The sequence below is a fragment of the Punica granatum genome, chromosome 2 (genome assembly GCF_007655135.1).
Source record: "Punica granatum isolate Tunisia-2019 chromosome 2, ASM765513v2, whole genome shotgun sequence".
In the NCBI taxonomy this organism is placed as follows: Eukaryota; Viridiplantae; Streptophyta; class Magnoliopsida; order Myrtales; family Lythraceae; genus Punica; species Punica granatum.
The window spans coordinates 42,161,572-42,175,091 of record NC_045128.1 but is presented as its reverse complement, the minus strand read 5'-3'; the positions used below and the strand labels follow the sequence as shown (position 1 = coordinate 42,175,091).

General features: G+C 41.4%; 2 protein-coding genes and 3 non-coding genes across 6 annotated transcripts; 3 read left to right on the top strand and 2 right to left on the bottom strand.

Annotated features, from left to right (window-relative positions):
- Positions 1–291: 291 nt before the first annotated feature.
- On the bottom strand, positions 292–5,433 carry LOC116195529. 2 transcript variants are annotated; one of them, XM_031524778.1, is made up of 10 exons: positions 4,941–5,433; positions 4,724–4,818; positions 4,185–4,326; positions 3,816–4,097; positions 3,582–3,729; positions 2,284–3,231; positions 1,885–2,126; positions 1,715–1,788; positions 1,197–1,305; positions 292–851 (listed from the first exon to the last, which is right to left on the bottom strand). In XM_031524778.1, the coding sequence occupies exons 2-10, from the start codon at positions 4,777–4,779 to the stop codon at positions 804–806; spliced, it is 2,049 nt and encodes a 682-aa protein (XP_031380638.1). In that variant the 5' UTR covers positions 4,780–4,818; positions 4,941–5,433; the 3' UTR covers positions 292–803. The 2 variants fall into 2 exon arrangements, with proteins under 2 accessions (XP_031380638.1, XP_031380637.1); XM_031524777.1 differs by having other exon boundaries at positions 4,724–4,815; positions 4,941–5,432.
- Positions 5,434–7,978: 2,545 nt separating this feature from the next.
- LOC116193533 (AUGMIN subunit 2) lies at positions 7,979–11,055 on the bottom strand. The gene is made up of 6 exons (XM_031522268.1): positions 10,790–11,055; positions 9,987–10,112; positions 9,741–9,845; positions 9,534–9,602; positions 8,823–8,936; positions 7,979–8,682 (listed from the first exon to the last, which is right to left on the bottom strand). Exons 1-6 carry the CDS (start codon positions 10,910–10,912, stop codon positions 8,314–8,316), a joined length of 906 nt encoding a protein of 301 aa, XP_031378128.1. The 5' UTR covers positions 10,913–11,055; the 3' UTR covers positions 7,979–8,313.
- Positions 11,056–12,602: 1,547 nt separating this feature from the next.
- LOC116198336 lies at positions 12,603–12,806 on the top strand. The gene has a single exon (XR_004155271.1). It is a non-coding gene; the product is annotated as a small nucleolar RNA Z112 (small nucleolar RNA).
- A 68-nt stretch (positions 12,807–12,874) lies between these two features.
- On the top strand, positions 12,875–13,022 carry LOC116198347. Its single transcript, XR_004155282.1, has one exon. It is a non-coding gene; the product is annotated as a small nucleolar RNA snoR2/U65 (small nucleolar RNA).
- Positions 13,023–13,157: 135 nt separating this feature from the next.
- LOC116198341 lies at positions 13,158–13,241 on the top strand. The gene has a single exon (XR_004155276.1). It is a non-coding gene; the product is annotated as a small nucleolar RNA snoR77Y (small nucleolar RNA).
- Positions 13,242–13,520: the final 279 nt, after the last annotated feature.

The window sequence follows — 13,520 nt, the reverse complement described above, 5'->3', positions numbered from 1 at the left end:
CGGGAGATGAGACTACGCTGAGGACGCCTTGGGATTGATTTCATGCCGGGCTAGACATTGTTACTTTGCGATGAACATGGCTGAGGGAGGCTGCCGGGACATAGCCTATGGCCAGACTAGGCGAGCACGCCGAAATTGCTGCCCATAGGTAGGCTTCTAGATAGGGATCTGTTGTAGGCCCGACATTGAATTGCGAGACTAGGACTTTTGCCAGGTCTGAATGTCATGTACGCATGTATCAGTCCATAAGTCGAGCTAAAGAGACAGGAACACCCATCAGGTCGATACAGGTCGAAGAAGTGGGAGATGCTGATGACTGGACATGGTGATACACACAAAACTCCTCGTAACTGTTCAAGAGGAGGAAGATGCCCACCAGAAATCACATCAGCTGACTTAAGAAAAGTTATCGAGGAATCTAATCACATCCGCTGACTTAAGAAAAGTTCTCTGCGAATGTTCTCCCGAGTTCGACTGTCACTGCTGTACAATCTATATACGATGATCTTATGTACAAGATAGATCAAAAAATGAACAAATTAAAAAAAAAAGGTCAAGGATGGAAAGGGCATTGTCATCGGGCCATCTGATGCCAAAGCTCCTTCTCTTGATTCCTTGCTGCCATGCCGCCTTTGTGTTAGAGTCCTCCGGGTCTTTATGTTCAGTTAGCCTAGTTCTTGGCTTCTCTTCATTGTGGGTTTCATGTTAATTCAATCTTTGATAAAGATAGATGCTCTCGCCAAACTGATCTCGAGAATTGCACTGCAAGAAAGATGGTTCCCCTCAGCAGCTCATCTCAAAACTCACTTGCCGTGGTGGCCGTGGTGATGGCTCTTCCTCCTTCCTGCTGACTGCATGAAGAAAACCTCAAAATAAGTACGTAGGATGACAGTAACATTAACTTCAACAATTTTTGTGTTGACAAACAATGGTCACAATGTCATACTCGGCCATCAGAAGATTAGGGATAGCGTGAAATATCAACTAATGCCACTTAACAAGTTCATTTGAAATGCTATAACTTTGCTTAAATAAACGGCTACAATTTAATGTCACGAAATGGAAATATACCTCGAAGAGGTAAGCAAAGCAAAGTGGGTTGTGCAACCAAGAGTATTATGACAAACCAATTTATATAATGCGACAATAATGTTAAAAGATGCAGCCTTCAATGTATGCTTTAGAGTAACACTCACTGGACTTTTAGGTTGTAGATTCGATCTATGATGACCCCGATCCAGCGAATTCAACCTCTGAGTCCGATGGAAGTATTTCTGTATCATTACCTCCATATGATTGTAGATGCTGCAAATTATATCACATACACCATCAGTAAAGTGGGCAACAACGAATAGATGTAAAGGACTTTTGTATTAAAAGGTATAACTCCACAAACTAAGCTGGCTTATAACCTGATCATAGCTTTCCCTCCCCCCCCAAGTTTCGTTTTTTTGCCCCATGGTAGCCAAGCTAATTAACGTCTGGCATCTCTATACTTAGAACTAAATATTCATTTGGCACAGGAGAAACTGCATAATGATGGATGAATCATAAACCGCCAGCTTCTATACAACTATATGTATAATACCACGCGTGAAACAAAATGATGTAAGGAAGAGTGAAATTCTTATAGGATATCAATTGTCAAACACTAGGAAAGAAAACTGCGAACATGTCGTTTGATGAACCTGCAAATCGACAGAAAAATTCGTACCTAAGACGATGTCTGTTGCATGTAGTGAAGAAGGCAACAAAACCATTCAAAATTGTCCTTAGAGCACGGAAGACCTGATAAAAAATAATCAGTGGTTAACAATGGAAACCATCAACTTTGCCCTGCCAATGTAAATGTAATGAAAGGAAGCAACAGAACTGTGAAAGAACCTGGGAGAAAAGATCGCTCCATAATAAACGCCACTTTGAAACTTCATATGTGCGGTTCACTGCAGTATTAGTTGCTGACGCAATCTTTAATACACCACTCACAGACTGCCACACTTCTATAATAGATCCATATGTGTATGTCCCAATAAAAGCAATTGTGTTTGCTAACGTGAGGACCATGCGGATGGGCAAGTACAACGTTTCACAAAGCATCCAGAATATGGGATACAAGATTGAATTTCCTGCAACATGGATGAAACAGCATTATAGTTTACATTTTATTAATGCCCATTAAAAAAAAGAAGTCCAAACATGCGCAGTTGTTAATTAGTTGAGTGAGCATGCCTTCAGTAGAAAAATAAGTGTGAAATAGTGCAATACCAAAGATTTGTCACCTACCAATAGTCCAGACAAGTGACAGTAGGAACCACAACGGCTGCAATAAAACTTCTACTAGTTCGGCCACTAGACTGCAGATTGATCCAATTATCATCCAAACAATGGAGAAGGAGCTATAAACTGCTTGGGATAAAACACTCCATAGTGGAAAAAGGGAGTGGAAAAGCTCTAAAAGAGGTACCACCAAGGGTTGTACAAGAACAAAGAAGAAGGACCGAGTGGTGCTAGTCATCATTAGGAACCACTTAAGAGCTTTCTGGCAATTATGAAGAAAGAGCATCGTTCCAAGGTACTTGATCCGCGTTACCATTTCCCATGTTTCTATCCAATCAAAGAGAGGACCGCACAAATGGGCAGCAGTTGCCTTGAGTACCGGAACATTCTTGTACAAGTCATAAAATCCAATAAGTACGGTCACAACTGAAATGATCACGTACAGAGCTCTAGCAAGCGGGCACATCCATGGGCGATAAAGGTGGCAAAACACAGGATACGACTGGAGGAATATAACCCAAGATGGAAGGCCTGACTCCAATAAGGTAAGCAATCTCAAATCTGACATTATTACTTGTCTCAATTTAAAAGGGAGGTCATGGTCATTGAACCGGAAAATCATCAAAATATCCCTGTACTCGAAAATGTCAACTGAATTTTCAGCATCAGGGGCAGATGATGAATCGATAGAATCCTCACTTTCGTACCGTTTTTCATCTGAACAGAAATCAAGTTCTCCATCACTTTTAGTGAACTTGGTCACTCTCCTTCTCTTAAGAGGTGGCGTGTGCGGCCCACTTTCACTATCTTCATTAAAAGCAGAAAATACGCTAAAGCGACTACCAGCACTGGTGGGAGAATTCTCTCCGATATAGGGATCACTGCTGCAAATTTCTTCACAGCGACCAATGTGGGATCTCGGAAATTCTTCTTCAGCATCATAGAAAATATCTCCTGCAGATATATAGAAACAGAATCAGAGACAAGAGCAATAAATCATTAGTATGCTAAGGATACGACACCAAATTCATCATTCACAGGAAACACGAGAACCCAGCTTCAATAATCTTACTAAGAAATTGCAATCCATTCATATCTGACCTTCTCACACAAAAAACAAATACAACTAACTCAGATTGGATAGCATATGAATACCGCTATTCAGCTGATGCAGACATCATGAATGCAGCTTTGAAATGGAAACATGGCATTCATCATTTCTCATATCGAAGAGCTGTGACAATTTCTTCCAAAATCAGTGACATAACTCCTTCTAATGACAAATACATATGAAACTTATATACCTGCGGAAGCATTAAGATAATCCTTTAAAGTGCGACGCTCGGCAACAGTCCCCGTGAACCATGACGACATGCAGCCTGCAGCTTGTGTTATGCTATCAAACTCCCATCTTTTCATTAGCTTAGCCTCCAGAGCTAGGCATGTATCTGTCTGCAAGCGGCAAGAGGACATGAGCACTGCTGCTTGGGGAAGCGATGGCTAAGATGAAAATGGATCATGAAAAGAAAAGACAGTACCTGGAGCTCATTCAGATAATTTATACCTCGAACGTTATCCCATTCGACTTCAAAAACGATAAACCCATAAAGAGTCCGGTGCAATTCACTGCTTAACTGCAAAGATTTCCGCAGATTCTTTACAGGCAATAGAACCTTCTTATGGGACGAACTTGCAGCATCGATTAATGAGGACCATTTCTCCAGCTTCTTTGTCTCACTGTTTTCATCTTTGGATCGAGCTTGTTTCCCCTTCTTTTTCTGTCGCCGTGCTTTAGTGTTTGCAAAAGGAGATGACCTTGACTACGCCAAATAACAGCAGTATGTGTTAAGTGCATATCAAGACCCAACCTTAATCTCAATATAACAGTTCCGCACTGAACTCCCTACCTTTGTAACCATCAGCTGCCATAGCTGTGCTGGTCGTAAATTAAAGTTTCCCAGCCATGGCCGATTGTCCACCAATATGTAGAACTTTTTACTCTCAAAGGCCAGGAAGAAACTGAGTTCTGAAAGATAGGACTGCAAGTCTCTGCAATCACCACAGGGAAGCAAGGCAAAAAATAAAATAAAATTAGAAATTGCAAGCTAGAACAGAGAGATAGAATTGGCCCATATCAATTCTTCTGGGCAAGGAATATTAAGATGCAACTCGGGAATTTATTTTTATTTTTTTTTGGGGGGGGGGATCGAATCCTCTATCAGAGAGGTGAGGAAAAGACCAGCACGACAAAGCAGAAGATTATTTCATGTATATCTAAACATCATTGTTAGATTTAACGACCGATTCATCGGCAAATTAAGAAAATCGATCAGACTTTCAATTACCACGTGCTGGAGGAAGTACACATATATGCAAATCAAAGAAAAAACGGGAGCAACAGCATCAAGCATTGCGAGAATGAAGAGGAAGGGAGCTCGTAGCCTACCCTATCTGTAAGCTCGTCAGAGGAAAAACACATTGGTTGGCGTTTTCCTTTCCCATGAATCCTCAAACGGAAGCCGGAATCAACAAATCTCTCTGCTGGACCGACAATCAAGCACAGGAACACGGAATCAACCACAATGCAGAAACTTAATTAAAAAAAGAAACATAAGATACCGAGCTCAGACAGCGAGAGATAGCCGGGAGAAGGAGAGGGCTACCTGGATCGCCACAATTCCATGGAGATGGAAGAGAGAGGAAGGAACAACGTGACGCCACCACCGCCGCCGAGCTTCATTCACAGGAAGCACGAAGTCGACGGCGGAGAGGAAATCGAATAAGCGCGGGTGGCGTGTCGGAGCTGAGGAGACCTCCGTGACGGTGAGGAAGAGACTGGAGGTGGAAGCAGGAGACACGCAGGAGGAGGATAAAAAAGGACGGTTAAAGAAAGCGAGGGAGCAGGTGAGAGATATAGGAAACGCATGAAGCAACCGCGTGCATCAATCCGTTTCTCCTGAAGCCGAATTCTCTACTCTCTCTCTCTCTCTCTCTCTACCCTCTGACGTCGTCGTCGTCTTCGTATCGGTGGCTTTGTCTCTCTCTGCGTATTCTGTGTGAGAATTGCGGGGAAAGAGAGAGAGAGAGAGAGAGAGAAATTGAGGTGAGAATGGATTGAATTTTGGGGAGCTTGGCATCGGTTGGAAGGCGCGTCTACAGAGTTCAGAGAGAAGGAGACACGTCACGGAGTTTGAACGTGGAGCGGAGAGGACGGTTAGGAAGAACTGAGGATAAAACCGTAAATTCGATACAACTCCAGCTCTCCTGCTTCCCAGCGCGCGAGAAACATTCATTCGCGTACGTAGCAAAATCAATTAATACAGGAGAGGATTTGCCCAACGATTATTATTTATTTACTTTTAATAACTCTCCTTTAATACTGTCTCCGTGCCTATAATCTACCATGGGACTGAGTGCGTACATTTAACCACTTATAAAATAAGGGTGTTTAAAGAGTTTTTACAGTTGAGTAAGATCAACCTTACCACCTCTCGTGCTATACAAGGAAGAGTAAGACGTACTCAATCACTCGCATTAACGTTTAGCAGAATTAATGGCTATCTATATATATATATATATTTACTAGTATACCAATTAAAGGCATCGGCCATTTAATTTTGAGTAGGCACATGGGTTGGGAATCTCTAGCTTCCCTCCTACTTACTATTTAATGGATCACTTATGAATGCATTGTTTTTTCTTTATTTGTCGTTCAGTTCGAGATGATGCTCGCTATTTCAAACAATCGAGATCGGACGCTTCTGACTTTTAGATCAATTTTGTACATTCAAAGTAAAGCTTGGATCGATTCACAAATGGAAAAATAGATTATTTTTTTCCACGAACGAGGGCCGATTACGTTAATTTTACTCGTTTTGATTACTCACAATCGCCATTTGATTAACGGTTTAATTTATTTATGATTAGAGAAAAATCTAAACATGATGATTAGTTTAGTACTCAACTTCGGCCGGGCTTTAGATCACGCACGATTCATGGTCTTTTTGGCGTGCGCGGTGCCCATGTGGCCATCTGATCTGACGTAGGAAAACATGGAGGAGGTGAGAGAGTGGGACCTGCTTATATTTGGACACATCTGAGCTCGGGACGATCGCCCTGATTCAGGCCTGCGGGGCCCGCTTCTGAGAATAGCTGCAGGGAGGGACTTCCGTTCCGGTACGGGCAGGTTTAAATTATTCGCATGAGGACAGATACGAGATGTTGGCCTTTATTGGCAAGAGTAAATTAGCAATTTAGTCCCTAAAATAGTCAAATTGCATCAACCGAGTTTTTTTTTGGATGAAATCTACATCATGGTAGTCACTAATAACATTAAATTGGTCCCTTATAACAACAAATTAGTCTCCCATAACATTAAATTGGTCCATTGTAGCATCAAATTAATCCCTTATGATATCAATTTGGTCCCTTATAACTCTAACATCACCCAATGGAGGGACCAAAGTGAAAAAAGCAAGGGATCCAATTGATGTTATAAAGGACCGAATTGATGTTTCGAAAAAACCAAATTGATACTCCAGGACTAATTTGACGTGATAAGGGACCTATTCGATGCTACTAGGGACTAACTCTATGCAAATTTCATCCAGGGGACTAAGATTGATGCAATTTGACTATTTGAGGGACCAAATTGCTAGTTTACACAATTGGCAACGGCATATGCCGTGATTGATAGCAGACAGAGAAAGGCAAGGGGGATTGTCTCCTAAAATTGGAAAATGAAATGATAAGAAAAGAAAAAATATATACATAGAAAAGAAAAGGAAAATGTTTAAAAAGAAGGAATATGCCAAATGGATAAATTCTCCTCCTTTTCCTCCTTTTTAGATGCTTCCTTACCATGCAACGCATGTCCATTTACTATTTAGAACATTTACGGATCAGATATTGATAATAGCAAAGATCAACTTCTGCTCGGATCGAACCATTTATCGTCGAGTTAAATGAAATCTCGAGAACAGTCATATGCAACGAAGTTTCATACGACTGTGAGCTCCATTATCATCCCAATAACTCCTGATAATTGGCAGGACAACTCAGAATTCAGTCGTTCACAAGCTGCCCATCAAACATCCTTCCTACGTAATTGAGCGTATATTATAATGAATACGCTAATATAATTCATACCGTTGTGAGTGACTAGAAGAGTTTCCCCCCCTGCGAATAATCTTTGACGCTACTGTTTGGAATCCCCGTACGTGAAAAAAAAACGATTCGATTCGTTTGAGGACAGTTCAGTTAAATTCTATCGTTCGGATTACAGAAGACAGAAGAATTACACTAAAGGTGCAAGATTTGCACAGGATTTGAAACCAGACCAAAATCAGGAAGATTCGCCTAGAATTTAATTCAATAAGTTGTTATAAGCTTTAATTGTAGATCTCAAATTCTTTTGTAAATAAATTATGTATTCCAAACAACATTACTCAATTCATTTGAATTAATTCACGAATATTCCAAACAACATAATTCATTTCCAATTCAATGGAATCGGATTGAACCAAACTGAAAAACAAATTGAAATGAAATGATTTTTTTTTTATAAGAATTGATTCTAAATGGGCTGGACAAGCGGAGTAAATTATCATTGGACCCCAAAGGGGTTGAAAGGGAAAAAAGCAATTCCGACTTCTGAGAACATATAATGGCACTGACAAAGATAAAGCTCTGAGTCTGAGGATTCCTATGAAACGAGTGCTCTCTTTCTGTTTTCCCTAGGCACGTCGATCGGTGCAATTACAGCACATGCCAATGAGTGGTTGCTTACATTTATGCAGAACCTTTATCGAATTCACCAGCATGTCCTCAATCTAACACGGAACAGAGCCATGTGTAATTCAACAAACATGGGACGAGAATTACACACACACAAAGAGACACAAGCCCAACATCCAGGCATGTGTAATTCAGATGGTCATTTAAATTATGATGCTCAAGACATTATATACTACAAACTGCACAAGGGTAGTTTCAGACAAGTGCTTACGAGCAAATGAAGTGCACTGACCTTTTCAACTAAATCCCGACCTTCTTTACTGGAGGCCAAGAGAGCCGCCTGTGGCTCGTCCCATCTACCTGATTCCCCTCGCTCACCTCGCTGTTCCCATCCTCACTTCCGGTCCGTCCTGTTTCTTGCCCTCTGTGGCTCCTCAAGGCTAGGTCGTCGAAACTTGACTCATTCCTCCATGCTGGCGGAGTTACACAGTCAGAAGAATCCCCTATTGACTTCTCGGGAGGTTCCGAGTTGGGTGTTGCTGGAACGGAGGGAGACAAGTGGCCCACTCTCAGCTTTTGCAGGGTTGCGAAGGATTCTCTCATAGCTGACATGGCTTCAAAGAATCGGGTGCAGGAAGCTAAAGCGACGGGAATGGGACGGAGCATTTCCTGCATCACAAGTGACATTGGCATAGTCAGGAGCTGTTAATATATGCAAATAGCAAGCAACAAACATGCAAGAAAATGGTCGAAAATTTTGTGGAACGGCAAGAAAATTTATGGAAAGATGAGCCAATAAACTAGTATACCCCCCAAACTGAAGGAGGCTCCTTGAAGTTTTGGCTCCATTGAAAGTCAGAAACTGAGGCTGTCAAGGCGCCATAATCACTAGCAGCCTTCATCAGTAATTCAGAAAATTGTTTCTGCGTATAACAATGAAAAGATGCATTAGGATTGCATTGATCAGCAACTACCATTCATTCCACAGCATGAAAGCAACACCATAAATTCCTAGGCCAAATTCAAAATTCCGAATGGAAAACTCAGCGAGTGTTTAACGTCTTTTGGTTTTTTAGGCCTCAAGAACCTTATAAACAATAATGCCTACTAATGAAAAAGAGTGACTGATCAGACAGAAGTTGCTGAAAGAAGAGCAAAGAGAGAAGTGGATAATCAATTGGAGTGAGAAGCTGATTACATATACTCCAAACATTATGATATATCATGCACTAAAGCCATGCAAATTCAGACCAAGAAGAATCGCGCATGCATGAATAGAAGGGACGGATGCTGTCAGAACTTAACAACTTGAGTTAGATTCGAAGAAAATGAACTGTCTATTATGATAAGGATAGTTAGAGAGAGATGTGGGTAATCGATGAAAGAGAAATCAATTAGAAACCCCTGCAAACATAGTGATCTAAATGACACATTTTCCAGAATTTAGTTCATGATCACATGGTCTGTTATTTAAAGTTCACGTAAGCTTCGAATAAATCAACTACATTTCATTGACTAACTTGATATTCTGCTTCCACTGGAATGCAGTCCAAGGAATACGGTTGCTGAAGCCGAGCTATAATTCTATCCTGCCAACGATTATGTAAAAGAAGACAAAGTCAGTTCATATCTGAATTTTAAAGTCTAATATGGCCATCTAACTATATTGGATTCATACAGCAAAACGAGAAAAGTTAAAAAGAGAAGTTTGGGATCAAGGTTATTACCTTATTCTGAATAACATCTTTCAATATGGTTGTTATTTTTGCCAGAGTCTCAATCTTCTTTTGCATTTCACTCACATGAGTTAAATGCGCAACATTCTTATCATCCTGCAGAATGAAGCTCAAGTGTGACGAGTATTATCTCTGTATTCTTTTTGGGAAGAACCAAAGACTGAAAATATTCCTACATTTGTCCTTCCAAAACTCATCAGAACGAAAGAAGCTAAATGAAATGGGGAGCAAGCGTACCTTTCGACCTTGCAGTTCCACCTGCAGATCTGCAATCTTTCTTTGCACAGCAGTAAGCTCTCTGAGAACTCTTATCAAGTCATCACCCTTCTCCCCGCTGCTTGTCGATAAATTTTGAAGATCTTCCTACGAATAAAAAGATACTCATGTGAGCTATTAGGAAGATAAGAGGGCACTTCATCGAGCTTAGGATACTCACAGCACAATTCATCAATAGCAGAAGTACTGGAGGAACCTGCTAAAAGCAATAGCTATACCAATAATGTTGTCCGTCTGGGATCTCCAATCAGCATACCAAAACCTTTTCTAAAAGATTATAAAGTTGTAATTTTTCAATTTGAATCATGATATGGACCAATCAATCCAAAGTCAACAGATGTGCCGCGAAGGCAACTATAGAAGCCATGTAGCATCTGCACCGTGAAGACCCTGTCCGATGATTGATTACATGTATATCTTTAAGAAGAATAAGAGTTTCTTCAACCAACAAACCCGTGTTAAAAAAAAAAACTGATCGTGCACTATAATAATCTTCAGGAAACGAGTTCATCTGAGCTCAAAATTGCAGATTTTCGCAAAACTGAAGCTCATCTTAGGGCTGCGTATGTTTCAGAGAACCACCGAATTTCACATAGATCAAGCTCGGTGACTCCACAGGACAATGCAAGACAGCTCGACTCAGCAGATGTATCAAAGCTTAGCTGATTTAAATTTGAGCTAAGAAGTAGAAAGTCGAGTCACAAATTCACAGATTCTGATGGACATTAAAGCGAATTAGAGAATGAGGGACGGGGAGCATTTACCTGGGAAGGGGTAGGGGCGACGGAGAAGCCGAGATCGGATGCTATGGAGAGAGCGTCGGACATCCCTCCGATTCGCCTCAGCGGCTTCTTCCCGACCCACGTTGTGTCGCCGGCCATCGCCATTCCCTCCGCCACCAAAACCGCCGCGTTTCCGAGCTCTCCTTCCTCTGTACCAACTGAGCTAACTAACTACTAGACGGCAGTTTGAAGATTTCAAAATCTTCGATTCAACCCCAAATTTTTTTTTATAAAAAAAAAAAACAAATAAATTCAAAATGCCTGCACGATGAAAAGGCAAGTCCGAAAGCTCGACTTCCATTGATTTACAGAGCCGGAAGAAATCGTCGGAGTTCGAGATCGTGCAGAGTGGGCCCAAAAGCTGTTGGGCCTATCGTTAATGGACCGAGCCAAGCCCATGACACCAACTAAGGGCAAGCAGAACAAATAAATGCCGGAGTATATAAGCGAACGCTCCTCTTCGATTCGAGGACTCCTTAGTTGTAGGGCTGTCAATATTTCACACGACACGATAACACGACACGGATACGACACGAAGTTAAACGGGTTTGGGTTGGACATTTTTGATAATCGGTCTAAACGGGTCCAACCCGTTTAAACACGATTAATAAGCGTGTCTTATCGGGTTGAACCTGTGTAACCCAATTATACACGATTAAACCTGTTTATTTAAACATGTTTAATCGTGTTACTATAATCATGTAACCCGTTCGTTTATGTATTTGGATTTACCAAAATATCCTCATGTAATCCTAACTTCCTAAGTCCCTAACCTAATTTATTTTCCTTTCTTTCATCCAATCCAACACATGTCGTGTTAACGTGTAAACATGCCATGTTAACGTGTTCGGATAAACGAGTTAATCGGATAAACATGTCTTGTTAATGTATCCGAGTAACTGAGTTGATCGGATAAACAAGTTGTGTTAACGTGTCCTGATAACGTTTATAATCGAGTCGTATATACGTGTACCTATTATGACACGTTTCGATAAACGTGTTTAAACGTGTCTAAACGGGTTGACACGGATATAAACGTGTCGTGTATGGGTTTCCAAAACCTAACCCGTTTAATAATCGTGTCGTGTACGGGTTATGACTTTGATGACACGAACCCGTTTAGACACGACACGTATAAACACGACACGACACGAATTGCCACCCCTACTTAGTTGTTCGTTAACCGGCACCTGACCGTTCGTAATCATCAATTAAAGCTTGTCACCTTATCAAATTACGAGCGCCTATAGGCTCCACTTTGATAACGTGTCATACTGTTATTTAGAGAATTATACATGACGCATGGTGGTTGACAACCAACTAATATTTTCTCTGATCGTTTTAAAAAAAATGTCAGGTGAGATATAATTCGGATCTTCTACGGTCACTGGACGTTACTAGGCACGATTGCAGCCATTAAATCCACTGATGGCAATACCGGCTCTCCACGGGAAGTGATCGTTCGTGGCTCCGGGATAAATCGAGTACAAAAATTGGTTGGAGAAGAAAATAAATAGAAGAAAGATGGAAGGCTCAATTCGTGCAATATAAATGGGCCTAGTCTCCAAGGCCCAAGCCAAGCCCATCACGAAAGAAATAGCCCTAGCTAAACGGCTCGATCTGCTTGACGACGGCGCTAGGGTTTGTGTAGGGCACGACGGAGTCGTCTCTATATAAGCCACATCCAGTCCGATCGTCTTCCTCATAGATCAACAACGGCGTGAGTCTGTGACTCAGGGATTGACAGGTTAGGTTTTGCGAGTGAAATTTCTTTCGGCGTGTGAGCGGAGGTTTTTGCCCAATGAGGAAGATTACCCAAATTGATAGGAAGTGCCGTATGACACTCCAAAAAGCAGCGGTGCCGCTCTCTATCGCCGCCTTCTTCCCACCCACCGCTTCCACTGCCTGCTCACTTCCTCGAGGAGGCAGAGGGTCGGCCGGGATCGGGCGTCGATGGCGGCCCGCTGTGTGGTTGATTTGAAACGGGACTCTGAGGGATCCGTAGCTCAGTGTTTTCAAATTCGTTTTCTATCGAGAAAGGAGAAAACTTTCATGGAGGAAGTGTGAGGTCTGATGCCACGTCGCCGGTAGCGAAAGGGCTATGACCGGCGATGCTATGATCGGACCGACAGAAATTCCATGTTTCGCTGTTGATAGGAACCTGCGGATCTCAATTTACTAATGGTCTGCGGAGCCGTTTTATGCGATTACATTCTCGAACGATTGATTATAAGCAAAATTCCTCCAATTGTTCTTTTTCTCAAAGAAAAAATCATGACTTTTGAATAATTTCTATCTCATTTTGCAGTTTTCGTGTATATATATATATATATGCATTGAATGAACTATGAAGCCAATGAGGATTAGTGTCATTGTTGGAATTACCGACTGAATTGTCATTGATGTTAAACATACTGGCTTTCTGAGGCTTCATCAGTTCGGTCCTATGATTTGTCATTAAACATTTTGCCCAAATGTTGTTTCAGAACATCGTTTTCAATCGAACATTGTAAATTATGATTAGTCAAATGTTTAGCATGTTTTAAGTGCCAACAGCTAAAAGAAATGACCAATGTACAAATCCGATTTGAGTATCATTCTTAGCCCGGAAAGCCGGGACTGGAGACTCTTATTTCAACAAGATCGCCAAAAACTGGACATTGATCGTCGCAAATTTGGACGGACCAAAACTCAATTATGACTTGGATGAGAT